This window comes from Microcaecilia unicolor, chromosome 3 (assembly GCF_901765095.1).
Source record: "Microcaecilia unicolor chromosome 3, aMicUni1.1, whole genome shotgun sequence".
Lineage (NCBI taxonomy): Eukaryota > Metazoa > Chordata > Amphibia > Gymnophiona > Siphonopidae > Microcaecilia > Microcaecilia unicolor.
The window spans coordinates 267502506-267516251 of NC_044033.1; the positions used below are offsets into that span (position 1 = coordinate 267502506).

The 13746-nt window shown below is 43.4% G+C and overlaps 1 protein-coding gene across 1 annotated transcript in view; it reads left to right on the top strand.

Annotated features, from left to right (window-relative positions):
* The window catches only part of MPC1 (mitochondrial pyruvate carrier 1), a 71247-nt gene extending 58358 nt beyond the window's left edge, over positions 1 to 12889 (top strand). The window contains exons 4-5 of the mRNA XM_030198078.1: positions 8159 to 8291; positions 12369 to 12889. Of these exons, the coding sequence (XP_030053938.1) occupies positions 8159 to 8291; positions 12369 to 12393 (158 nt within the window). The 3' untranslated portion in view covers positions 12394 to 12889. The remainder of the gene's footprint in view (positions 1 to 8158; positions 8292 to 12368) is intronic.
* Positions 12890 to 13746: the final 857 nt, after the last annotated feature.

Sequence of the window (13746 nt, forward strand, 5' to 3'; positions counted from 1 at the left end):
GCATCTATGGCAAAATTGTTAATCAATGTCTTCGCCTTTCTCATTATATAGAGGCACGAGGCAAGGATGCCCCCTTTCACTGCTACTGTTTGATGTGGCCCTGGAATCTTTATTGATAGCAGTCAGACAACCGAATAATATAAAAGGCAGCATATACAAGGATCATGAATACAAATTGTCAGCATACACAGATGGCATATTAATATATATCACTGATCCAGAGAAATCTGTTGATTCACTTATGCAATTAATAGATTGCTTCAGCAACATATTAGCTTATAAAAGAAATTGGTCAAAATCTATATCCAGAAAGCTCTTATTAGTAACTATAGTTTCAAATGGATACCGTCAGGTCTTAAATACCTGGGCATTCATTTACACTATGATTTATATGATACTATGCATAAAAACAAAGCAAGAATACTAAAAACTATTACTGAATTATATGACAGATGGTCCCCGAAACATATCTCATGGTGGGGCCAAGTTATTACCATTATGATGATGTCTGTTGTACCAGTTGTATTCTATAATATCAGCATGCTCCCTATGTTCTTCTCTAATTCCTTTTATAAATCATTGAATACACGAATAGCTAACTTTTTTGGTATAATAACCCTTCCCCCCCCCCCCCCCCCCCAGAATAGCTCTGCATAAGCTCCAAACACCTAAGGATAAGGGAGGGGTTATCCTACCTAATTTTGTTGACTACTATAAAGCATTTATTTTGCGACAGGGCATGCTCTGGCATATCAGGAATGCTACCTCATCAACCCCCCCCCCCCCCCCCCCATGGTTACTTTTGGGCCCAGATGCATCAACCAAACGTAAAAGAATCTAAGACGTTAAAGTCCTTAACGAATTTGAAAAAACGAAGAATGCACCAAAAAAACAAGTCACACATGTTCCGTACGGTATTGAAAAGTACAATGTATCAAAGATTCGTTAAACTGGTGTATTCCCCGTCGGTAATCGGCCCCTAAAGCATGCGCAGAGCAGCCAAGCATTATGCTGGCTGCTCTGCGCATGCCACAAACGTCAAAACAAACAAAAAAAAAAAAACCAACACAAACACGTGGCTTGCAAAATGAAAACAAAAATCACAAAAGGATCGAGAGGGGGCAAAGGCGCTCGTCAGGAGTGTCCTGTATGGACAGCCTTGCCCCCCCCCCCCCCCCCCCCCCGCTCGAGGTCCCCACTGCTCCCCGCTTCCCCCTGCACAAAAACCCAAAATTTTAGCAGCCCCAGCCCCCCCTCCCTTCCTCTCTTCCTTTCTTTCTACTCTGCCACAGCTCCGCCTCCCGCCATTCTCCGCCCCTTGCCCAGCCCCCCTCCGCATTACCGGGCCTGCGCAGTGCCTCTCACCTCTGTTTGAAGGCGCTGCATGGGCAAGAAGAACATCCGATCGTCGCCAGTCTTCAGGATGTCTCTCTCCTTCCCTGACCTGGGCCTACGTCAGATGGGGGCGGGCCCAGGTCAGGAAAGGAGAGAGACATCCTGAAGACTGGTGGCGATCAGATGTTCTTCTTGCCCGTGCAGCACCCTCACACAGAGGTGAGAGGCGCTGCGCAGGTCCAGTACTGCAGAGGGGGGGGCCGGTGGAGGGGGTATGGTGGCGACCTCAGGGGGGCAGCGGGAGGCAGAGCTGTGAGAGAGTAGAGAGAAAGGAAGGGAGGGGGGCCAGGGCTGCTAAAATTTTGAGTTTTCGTGCAGGGGGAAGCAGGGAGCAGCGGGGACCTCGGGCGGGGGGGGGGGGGGGAGGGCAAGGCCATCCATACAGGACGCTCCTGGCGAGTGCCTTTGCCCCCTCCCGATTCTTTTTTGATTTTTGTTTTGCTTTTCTATTAATGCAGGGGGAAGCCTATGAAGTACTGCATCCAACTTGTCGTTCTTTATTGGTAGCGTTTTTATTTAATCTCACTTAAACATCCCAGCTTGGATTTTTATGCGGGGGAAGCGGGGAGTGACAGCTCTGACCTCACGTTAAATATTTTGCGGTAAATGATTTGGTGTAATCCTCAGTATGGTTAGTGCATCCCGAATCGTCCACATTACAATGGTAGTTACTCGTTTACATTCCGTTTTAGTTAGCTGCTAGCGTCGTCGGAAAATGGCCTTTAATGCATGCTATGGTTGAAAATTTCTTCGTTAAAGGGTCGTTAAAGTTTAGTGCATCTGGGCCTTGGAGATTGAAATTAGTCACGCTGCCACACTTGAATCTTTTATACTTGCCAAATTGAGGAGACATCTGTCAGAAAATCCAATATTCCATTCTAATCACACCATATATGCTCTCTCTGGAATAATCCTATCATTTAACTTAATAATATACCCATTGTATGGGCTGGCTGGCTGGCTGGCTGGCTGGCTGGCTATCAAGAGGTATACGTTGTGTTAAGGATGTTATATCCGATAGTAAACTTATATCCTTCTCAGAAATCCACTCCAAGTATGCTTTTACATTCAAAGCATGTTACAAATGGACACAAGATGTTCTCAAACGTGCATATTGAGGAGATGATGAGTGGTATTCCTACACTTTATTCACTTTGTTTTATAGTATCTACATTGAAGCATGAGGCATCAAACTAGTATAAACTATTTGCTGATAAATCAGGTTATAATGGACACTTACACCTCTCGAGACATATGGTCAAAAGAGATTGGTGTGAAAATCGCAGATGACCATTGGCCATATTTCTGGTCCCATCGCATTAGATGCACTTTACCAGCATTGATAACACAATCTCTCTCTTTCTTCTTGGATACAGATTGATATGGACACTGTCAAATTGCAAAGATTAGATCTAACATTTTCTAATAAATGTTGGACATGCGCTATGCACCCAGGTACTTTAGAACATCTAATTTACAATTGCACACTTGTTCATCAATTTTGGATTCGCATATGGGCATATATTAGGAAAATATTTAATACAGATGTACCTATCTTACTGCACTGCGAACGTCTTTCACCTGCTGAAGACTGAGAATACTGAGAATTGATAGGGCTGAGCTGGGCTCTTATTGGCTCTCTCAAGAAACATTGTTCTCAGACTCCACCTGTTGAAAGGCGTGCACAACCGATCAGTTCAGCTGGGCTGGTCCGGAGGGACTCTAAGGAATAGGAAAATATTTAATACAGAAATACCTATGTCTTACTGCACTGCGATATTCAGTATCTGCCTGAAAATGTCTCAGATGGAGGATAGTGCTATTAACCTACTTCATATTCTTACAACAATTGCTTTACAACAAATTATGACAAATCTTAAAAATCTGAATATAGTTAATGCCCAGTTTTGGTGGAACTCGTACTAACATGTAAATATGAAACCAACTTGATGTCTCCAGAAAGTCACTGTCATAAACGTCATACTTGGTCATATTTACAGACATATGTTTCTACTCCTGATCAAAGTAAACCTAATAATTGATATATGAATATATTTTCCAACATTTTCTAATTCTGTATGGATAATGATGATTCAGTATGATGTTGCAAAATGTAGGCAATAATATTGCCACTGTAGCCACAGTTTATTCCTCACATTTTTTATAATGTTTTCTTTTGTGTTATGAAAATGCATAAATACCAATAAAAATGATTGGACTTCAAAAAAAGAAAAAGAAATCACAGGCTGATAAGCCTATATTTAGTTTGCTCCTTCCCTCTGGAACTCAGTGACATTGTACCTCAGGACTGAGCTTGCTTAACTACTTGTCATTTAAAACCAGCCTGAAAAAGTGATTATATTGCTCGGTGTTTGGCACGTAGGCTGTACATATGAGACAAGCTCTATCATATTAGCAAAGTGTATTTAACTGTAGTGTGGCTCTTGCAGTCATTTGTTAATCTTTTTGTAAACTGTTATTAATTGTAAATTGCTGCTTCTTTTTGTTTCATTGTAAATTGGCTTGCAAATGAAAGAGGTATAGCAAGTGATTTGAACTAATTTCTGGTTGACTTCTTTGTTATACATTTGTGAAAACAAAGGTTTTCACCCACAAAAGCATGTTTTCTCCAGTGTTAGTAGAGACTTTTTGCAACCACAGTGTGCTGCTTGTTTTCACAGGAAAGCAAAGTTGTTTACCTCTAGGATAGGCTTGTCCAACCTATAGCCCACAGGCCAGAACCCAGCCTGTCAATTGCCATTTCTTGGCTCACAGAAGGTTGGCAGTTGGGGGAGGTGGAGAGACACGGATTCTTACTTGTACGATCCCTGCTTCCCCACTGCGACTCGTCCATCTGTGAACTTGATTAGAGCAGTTCACTCCCTTTGTCATGGAGGTTATCTCTTCTCCCACACTCCCTGCCCAGCTGGCCATGGTGGAGGCGTCGGGCTACTACTTTCGCCTTCCTGTAGTCTCCAACCCCTCCTCCTACCGCAGTCTCCAACCCCTCCTCCTACCGCAGTCTCCAACCCCTCCTCCTACCGCAGTCTCCAACCCCTCCTCCTACCGCAGTCTCCAACCCCTCCTCCTACCGCAGTCTCACTGCTTCTAATCCTTTGAAGCACACTCCATCCGACTATTCTACCCATTGTCACTCAGAGTGGCAGTCATTTACCACCCCCCTAATAAATCCCTCTCTTCCTTCCTCCCTCCCTCACCGACTTCGATGCCTGGCTTTCCGTTTTTCTAGAACCCTCATCTCCATCCCTCATTCTCGGAGACTTTAATAAACACGTTGATGACCAATCCGACCCTCACGCTTCTCAGTTCCTCACTCTAACATCCTTCTTCAACCTCCAGCTATGCTCCACCTCCCCTACTCACCGAGACGGCCACTGTCTCGACCTCGTCCTCTCCTTCTCCGGCGCTCCCTCTAATTTCCACGCCTCAGCTCTTCCTCTCATCACCTAATCACCTTCACACTTCTTCACCCCCCCCCCCCCCCGCCCCATCCAACTTTAACCACTACCTCCAGGAATCTCCAGGCTATTGACCCTCCCACCCTATCCTCTGGTATTTCTAATCTCCTCCCCTCCATCATGTCCTCCGAGTCTGTCGACAAGGCTGTCTCCGCTTACAATGCCACTCTCTCCTCTGCACTGGACACTGTCGCACCATCCACCTCCTGTCCCACAAAGCGTGCTAATCCCCAGCCCTGGCTGACCCCTTGCATCCGCTACCTTCGCTCCTGCGCCCGATCTGCTGAACGCCTCTGGAGGAAATCTCGCACCCGTTCAGACTTCCTTCACTACAAATTCATGCTATCCTCCTTCCACTCCTCCCTATTCCTTGCCAAACAGGACTATTACACCCAATTGACCAACTCTCTTAGCTCCAGCCCCCCTCGTCTCTTTGCCACCCTCAACTCCAGCCCCCCTCGTCTCTTTGCCACCCTTAACTCCAGCCCCCCTCGTCTCTTTGCCACCCTTAACTCCCTCCTCAAAGTGCCCTCAGCTCCCACCCCCCTCGCTCTCTCCTCAATCACTGGCTGATTACTTCCGCGACAAGGTGTGAAAGATCAACCTTGAGTTCACTACCAAGTCATCTCCTCCTCTTCACCCTTCAACCCAAGCCCTCAACCAACCAGCCAACCAACCCAAGCCCTCAACCAACCAGCCAACCAACCCAAGCCTCTTTCTCCTCCTTTCCTGTCATCACTGAGGAGGAAACCGCTCGCCACCTTTCCTCCTCGAAATGCACCACCTGCTCCTCTGATCCCATCCCCACCAGCTTACTTATCATCTCTCGTACTGTCACCCCCTCCATCTGTCATATCCTCAACCTCTCTCTACTGCAACTGTCCCTGACACCTTCAAGCACGCCGTAGTCACACCTCTCCTCAAAAAACCATCACTTGACCCTACCCTTCCTCTCCAAAATACTTGAGCGTGCCGTTCACAGCCGCTGCCTTGATTTTCTCTCCTCTCATGCCATCCTCGATCCACTTCAATCCGGTTTTCGCCCTCTACACTCGACAGAAACGGCACTCTCTAAAGTCTGTAATGACCTGTTCCTTGCCAAATCCAGAGGCCACTATGCCATCCTCATCCTCCTCGATCTATCCGCCACTTTTGACACTGTCAATCACGATTTACTTCTTGCCACACTGTCCTCATTTGGGTTCCAGGGCTCTGTCCTCTCCTGGTTCTCCTCCTATCTCTCCCACTGCACCTTCAGAGTTCACTCTCATGGATCTTCCTCCACCCCCATCCCCCTATCTGTTGGTGTTCCCCAGGGATCTGTCCTTGGACCCCTTCTGTTCTCAATCCACACCTCCTCCCCGGGCTCCCTGATCTCATCTCATGGTTTCCAGTATCATCTCTATGCTGATGACACCCAGCTGTATCTCTCCACACCAGACATCACCGCGGAGACCCAGGCAAAGGTATCAGCCTACTTATCTGACATTGCTGCCTGGATGTCCAACCGCCACCTGAAACTGAACATGTCCAAGACCGAGCTCATCGTCTTTCCACCAAAACCCACTTCTCCTCTTCCTCCACTTTCTATCTCAGTTGATAACACCCACATCCTCCCCGTCTCATTTGCCCGCAACCTCGGCGTCATCTTCGACTCCTCCCTCTCCTTCTCTGCGCATATCCAGCAGATAGCCAAGACCTGTCGCTTCTTCCTCTTTAACATCAGCAAAATTCGCCCTTTCCTCTCGGAACACACCACCCAAACTCTCGTCCACGCTCTCATTACCTCTTGCCTTGACTACTGCAACTTACTCCTCACCGGCCTCCCACTTAGCCATCTATCCCCCCTTCAATCTGTTCAGAACTCTGCCGCATGTCTTATATTCCGCCAGAACCAATATACTCGTATCACCCCTCTCCTCAGATCACTTCACTGGCTTCTAATCAGATACCGCATTCAATTCAAGCTTCTCCTTCTTACCTACAAGTGCACTCAGTCTGCTGCCCCTCACTACCTTTCTACCCTCATCTCCCCTTACATTCCTGCCCGAAACCTCCGTTCACAGGACAAATCCCTCCTCTCTGTACCCCTCTCCACCACCGCCAACTCCAGGCTCCGCTCATTCTGCCTTGCCTCACCCTATGCTTGGAACAACCTTCCTGAGCCCATACGCCAAGCCCCCTCCCTGCCCATTTTCAAGTCTCTGCTTAAAACCCACCTCTTCATTGCTGCGTTCAGCACCTAACTCTTAACGTTCAGTAAATCCAGACTGCTCCAATTTGACCGTTCACTTGTCTTCTAGATTGTAAGCTCTTTGAGCAGGGACTGTCCCTCTATGTAAATTGTACAGTGCTGCGTAACCCTAGTAGCGCTTTAGAAATGTTAAGTAGTAGTAGTTCACTGGTCACAAACGCTCTCCTACTAGGAGGAGGCATTCTCCAATGAAACCTGTATTACCAGAGGCAGTGGTAAGTGAGGACATGACTTCCACTGGTTTGGAAACTCCACACAATCACAGATGTCCATTCTTTGCCAAGTATTGTCATGCCAATTATTGTGCAACTGGTGAACTGCTGTCTTGAGAGAATATCAGATAAAGGTGTAAAAATTTTGTTTTATTTTCCTTGCCAGTTTTTCTTTTTAATGGAATTTAGTCTCTCCCACATTGTGGTTGATTATTTTTGTACTGCTCCTGTGGCCTTAAATTGCATAATACATGGTGCTGGCATATTGATGGTGTAAATTCGCAGTTAATATGTTTTTTTTTTTAACATGTCTCATCCCAATAGATTCAGCATTACTGACAGCCAAATATATCCTGAAAGACAGGATCACTGTAGCGCTATAGAAATGCTAAATAGTAGTAGTAGTAGTAGACATTTCAGTGGAATGTTATAGGAGAGGGTTTTCCAAGCTGTACTGGGGACCCCTCAGTCAGTCTAGTTTTCAGGATCTTCACAATAAGTATGCATGAGAGAAAACAGCATGCACTGATGTATGTAAATTTATCTTCAGTGTCATACTAAGGAGACTAGGATCTGGTATAAAATGATTCAAAGGTTTTATGTGAAATTTATTATTGAAATACATAGTAACATAGTAGATGACGGCAGAAAAAGTCCTGCACGGTCCATCCAGTCTGCCCAACAAGATAACTCATATTTGCTGCTTTTTGTGTATACCCTACTTTGATTTGTACCTGTGCTCTTCAGGGCAAATGTTTTAACTGTGTTAAATATTCCTTAAATAAAGCTTTCATATATGTATCTTATTTTTCCCACAGCCTTAAGTTGCTACTCTTTGCTATTTATGAGATTTGCCTACAAGGTACAGCCAAGAAACTGGCTCCTCTTTGCATGCCACATCACTAATGAAGGAGCACAGCTCATTCAGGGTGGACGACTGATCAAGCACAAGTAAGATTTTAATATCTGGTTTTAAAAATGTTTTTACTGAGAAACAAATTTGTAATTGGTTTGTTTCCTGTTAATCACTTCAAGCATTCTATTTGGAAAGGTGGTGAAGAAATTTGCATGACTTTATTGGGAGGGTGGTTATAGGGAGAAATTTTGAAGATTCCTCCAGAACTTTTTTTTTTAATGTTACATTTGTACCCCGCGCTTTCCCACTCATGGCAGGCTCAATGCGGCTTACATATTGTATACAGGTACTTATTTGTACCTGGGGCAATGGAGGGTTAAGTGACTTGCCCAGAGTCACAAGGAGCTGCCTGTGCCTGAAGTGGGAATCGAACTCAGTTCCCCAGGACCAAAGTCCACCACCCTAACCACTAGGCCACTCCTCCAGTTATGTACTAATGCCCTAGTGAATGTATTATTCAAGTGGACATTCCCTACCCAACACTTATAGAACCCCCTTTCTCACCCCTACCTCCAAACAGCTAATTCTATTTGCTCTCCTCCAGATTCTCAGCCCTCTCATTCACCAGACTTCTCACTATGTACCTCTGCCCTCTTCCTCTTTCCTGTATAATCCTCTCTCCTCCCTGGCCCCTAGCATCCCTATTTAGGGTTAAAGACACTTCCACCACCTCTTGGGGCCCTGTTGGCTTTCTCACTATTTCTGCTCATTGGGTGTTGAGATGGATAATGTTCCTTGCAGCCAGCTTTACCTTGCTGCTTCCTGTTATCAAATGGCCTGATGGTGGTCACTGTTAGAGTTCTTGACCCCTTCTTGTCTACTTGAGGGTGGCAAGAGGGCAAGTGTAATTTTGAAAGCCTAAATAAAGGAGTGTGTGTGTAATAGCAGTAGGGCAGTTTGGAGCTCTGTTATACAGCCTGCCAGTGAGGGGAAGACATGTATAGACTAATGTTCTATCATAGGGACTGGAAGTCAAGGAGGGAGGGGACAGTGTGCCTTGGGTGAGAGGAAAGGAAGAGGGTAAGAGAAACCCTGAACAGTAGAAGAGAGTGGAGGTGGAGCAAATGTTTTGTAGTTATCAGCTACCATATACACATTTATTTCTATAGATAGATATCAGTATCTCTGTCCTCAGATAGAATATCAGTATCTATAGGTTTGTCTGTACATCTGTGTTTATATAAAATTGTGTGTGTAATGCTGGACCATGAAATTTGTGGTTGTGTGTGTGTGAGAGAGAGAAATCAGTAATTCAAAATATGCTAGGTTTTAAACCACAAAATAACTGCAGAGAGGCCTGATTTGAGGAAGATTCCCAAACAGGCAACAGGAAGAAAATAAATTATGGTATGCTTTTGAGAATAAGAAAACAGCCAAATATTAAGCTTCACAGAACCTAGAAGTAGGGGAGTCAGAAGCACCTTGAGCTCCTATCCCCATTTTGTCTCTGACGGAAAACAACCAATTAATGTGAATCCTAAATACACAGTAACTTCTGGAACTTTATTCCTCTATTTGCAAGGCTACAGTAAATTTAAATTGAGTCCTGACATCCACCAACTTAAAAACTGTGTTCTTCTGGATTGCCTGGCCCAATAAGCATTCAGATACAGACTGACTTGAGTTCACAATTTCTGCAGTGTTTCCAGAATCAATCCCTTTTGGGTTCTGATATGAAAGAAATGAACAATGTTCACATCTAGGGAAACTGGAAATTCCAAAGTATCTAGTACACAGGAATAATTGGTACTTGGTTCACCATTAACCTATTTATCTGATTATTTTTCAGATTGGCAGAATAGATACATTCAGGATTAATCATTAATATATTTTTTGAAGTTATTTGAGGTAAAATCATTGTTTAGCAGGAAATGAATGGTTATGAAATTTCATTGCCAGCTTACATTTTCCATAGATTCTAGCTTTTTTTTTCTGATGATCAAGTTATCTTAGAGTAGAATTAACATCTTTAGCTGGGTTGGTATTTTTTTTATATAAGCTATTTGAGCATTTTCCTGAACTTGAACTATTCCTTGCATAAACATTACTCACTCTGCCACTTACTGTTCTTTTGAGTGTAACCAGTGGAACCCAAATTGCATCAAGGGTTATCACAGTAGGTCTAACCAGCTCCAAAGGAGATTGATGTTCCCGGGGTTGGGCAGAGCTCGAATGCTTAACACTCATTACTCACTCATCCCCTTGCCTGCTGCAACCCGGCTCTCTCCACACGCTGTACCTGACCCATCATCCCTCCAGCTTAGTAAAAGGACCCTTGGTCTTTACTCGTAGTGCTTCAGGGCCACCAGCAGGCCACATTTTCATGATAATCCCATTGTATGCATGCATATCTTGGAATGTCCTCCCTTGGGAGGTGGTGGAGATGAAAACGGTAATGGAATTAAAAAATGCGTGGGATAAACATAAAGGAATTCTGTTCAGAAGGAACGGATGCTCAGAAGCTGAGCGGAGATTGGGTGGCAGCACTGCTGGTGGGAGGCAGGGCTAGTGCTGGGCAGACTTCTACGGTCTGTGTCCTGAAAATGGCAGATACAAATCAAGGTCAGGTATACACATAAAGTAGCACTTATAAGTTTATCTTGTTGGGCAGACTGGATGGACCATACAGGTCTTTCTTTGCTGTCATCTACTATGTTACTATCTGTAATGTATATTAGTTTTATGCTAAAAACCTGACCTATAGGTGGCCCTCAGACTGGTATTGAAGACTGCGGCACTTGAACTCAGATCGTGTTGTACTTTCCTGAATGCTGCAGTACTATCGCATCCAGTTTTCAGTGCTTGGAACTAGCATGGGATGCAAATGAAAAGGGTTTAGTGGAGTTCTATGTATTTTTTCAGCTATTGAGAGAGCCTGAGTGCAGAAGTGTCCAGAAGTAGAGTGCAAGTGGTGATGAGGTCTGTAAGGAGAGAGAAAAGAAAAACAGCCTGAGAAGACTCTGGGGTCCTTTTACAAAGGCCCACTGAAAAATGGCTTGTTGTAGTGTAGGTGTTGGGTTTGGGTGCATGCCGATCTATTTTTTTTTTAGAGTGCCTGTAAAAAAGGCTTTTTTTTTTTTTTTTTGCCGAAAATGGACATGCTGCAAAATCAAAATTGCCATGTGTCCATTTTGGGTCTGAGACCTTACCGCCAGCCACCTAGCGGTAAAGAATCCAGGCGGTAATGACCTACGCGCTTTAAATGCCATTTGGCGCGTGTCCGTTACGTGCGCCCGAAAATAAAAAATATTTTTCAGACGCGTGTATCGGAGGTGCACCAAAAATGAAATTACCACAAGAGCCATGCAGTAGTTGGGCGGTAACTCCATTTTGGTGCGCATTGGGCATGTGTAGACGCTTAACGGGCCTCTCTGTTGGGAGGAATGGAGGCTGGAGAGACAGAGGATGAGAAGGCTGCAGTATAGCAGGGGATGCATTTGCCTGGGCAGAAATACTCACCAGATCCACCTGTGGCTGCAATCTGAGATCCCACACTCCCAACTCCAAGAAAGGAAAAACAAAACCCTCCAAATGGTTTTACATATTAGGATGGGGAGGGCAGGTGTACATAATGAGTTAATTTTATGTCCTTGGGAAGTAATCTTGCAGGAATATTCTGAATTACTCTTCATAAGAAGAGGCATAGCTTTATAATGGGGTGCATTTTCAGTATTTCAATATCTCCAAAATGAGTCAGTTGATACAGAGTTAGGGATTTTTTTGTGCTGTGTCAGGGAACCCTGAATAACAGATTTGTTTTTGGAAATGTTTTCCATTTTGTGCTTGTGAGTAGCAGTATTAGCATCAGTGTCTGTTTCTCCCCCTCCCACTCTGTCAGACTGTCAAAGTAATGCTTTGATGTTTCTCTTATATATACTATCTGCTACCACATTTGCTTATTTCTGATAACAATAACATTACAATAACATTGTAATCACGAATTTCAAAATTTGGCTAATCCACCTCCCCCCTCCCTTTTTTTTTTTTTTGTGACAACCTGTGTCCAGTAGATACCATGTGGTTTGTATGAGAAGTCCTTTGATTAGCAATGTAAATAGCTTCTAATTTAAATATTAACAGATTTATTTTGCTCGTCTCTTATTTCTTCTCAGAATGGCAACGAAGGCATCGGCTTGACAAAAAAGAAAGGGAATCAGATGCTGTGCATCAGAACAAAAGAAACAGCATTGCCATCTACAGCCACCTCATTGCCTACCAGATCCATATATCTTTATGAAGCCTTGCTAACAAAAATTCATCACTGACTCTAGTTTTAATAATAAAACAACAACAAAAATCAAGAAACACAGAATTTAAATACCTAAAAATACTGAATTTTTACCTACTGTATTCAGTTTCAGCCAATAAATATCATGTATGCAATAATCATATTTGAAATGACAAATCTGTATGTTTCTTTTAAAATAAGGAAAGTAAATGGTGCAGAACTGTATGCAGTTGTAGTGGAAATGTAGAAATGCATATTGTGGTATGTAGTTTTGCCGTTCAGCATTGCAGACATATGCAGGTGGTAACGTTGTTTGTTTTTTTTTTAATGTCATATCTCTCCAAACAGTAGTTGAGAAGCTGGTTGTAATATTCCTCAGTGTAATAAACATTTTATACCAGAAAATTCAACTGTCTTTTTCAGTACTACTTAGCATTTCATTTATTTATTGGGATTTAATAACTGCCTTTATAAAGGGATTCACCCAAGGCAGAGTACAGCAAGTGTAGCTTGATATAAAACTTACAAATATATTAATAGCGTAACAGTAAAATGACAAAATATAAGCATAAATATAATCAATGAGAAACTTGGGAGACAGGCAAATTGAATCCTAATAATAGGAATAAAATGATATAGTATCAGAAATATACACATTAAAACAGCACAGTAAAACAATCATATAACAAATATGATAAATGTCAGGGTACAAATTATACATCATGATAGGCAGCATGAAGGAATGTTTAAAGCATTGAGTTACAATGTCAGCACAATACAAATACCAACAAAGAGTGGAGAAACAGGATCTGCTACGTGGATAAAAATAAAAGAACAGCAAAAACAAGTAGTGAGATCAACACGACACTCCCAAGACACCGTGGGTACGAGTAATAAAATGTTTAATTAAATTAAAATTTAAAAAGACTCATGACATCGGTGGTGGTATAGTTGGACTCATGTTGGAGAGCATATGATCTTTGACTCTGTGAGTGAACAAAGGTCGAAATCTTCAAAGAGTGCTTGCAGACACTGCGTGTGCCACAGCTAGAGTGACCAGAGAAGTGAGAATGTGTGACTCGACGCGGGCTCAGTAGGCAGAAGGGCAACAGTTTTTCTTTTAGGTTCCAGTCTCTGGAGTGAGCTATGATTAGGCGTTTATCTTTAAAACAGTTGTGGCCTTCAAGTATATGCCAGTGGCGTCATATACTTTTCTGTATATTTTTGGACAGGTGTGAGTATCGGAGAGTACAGACTAAATC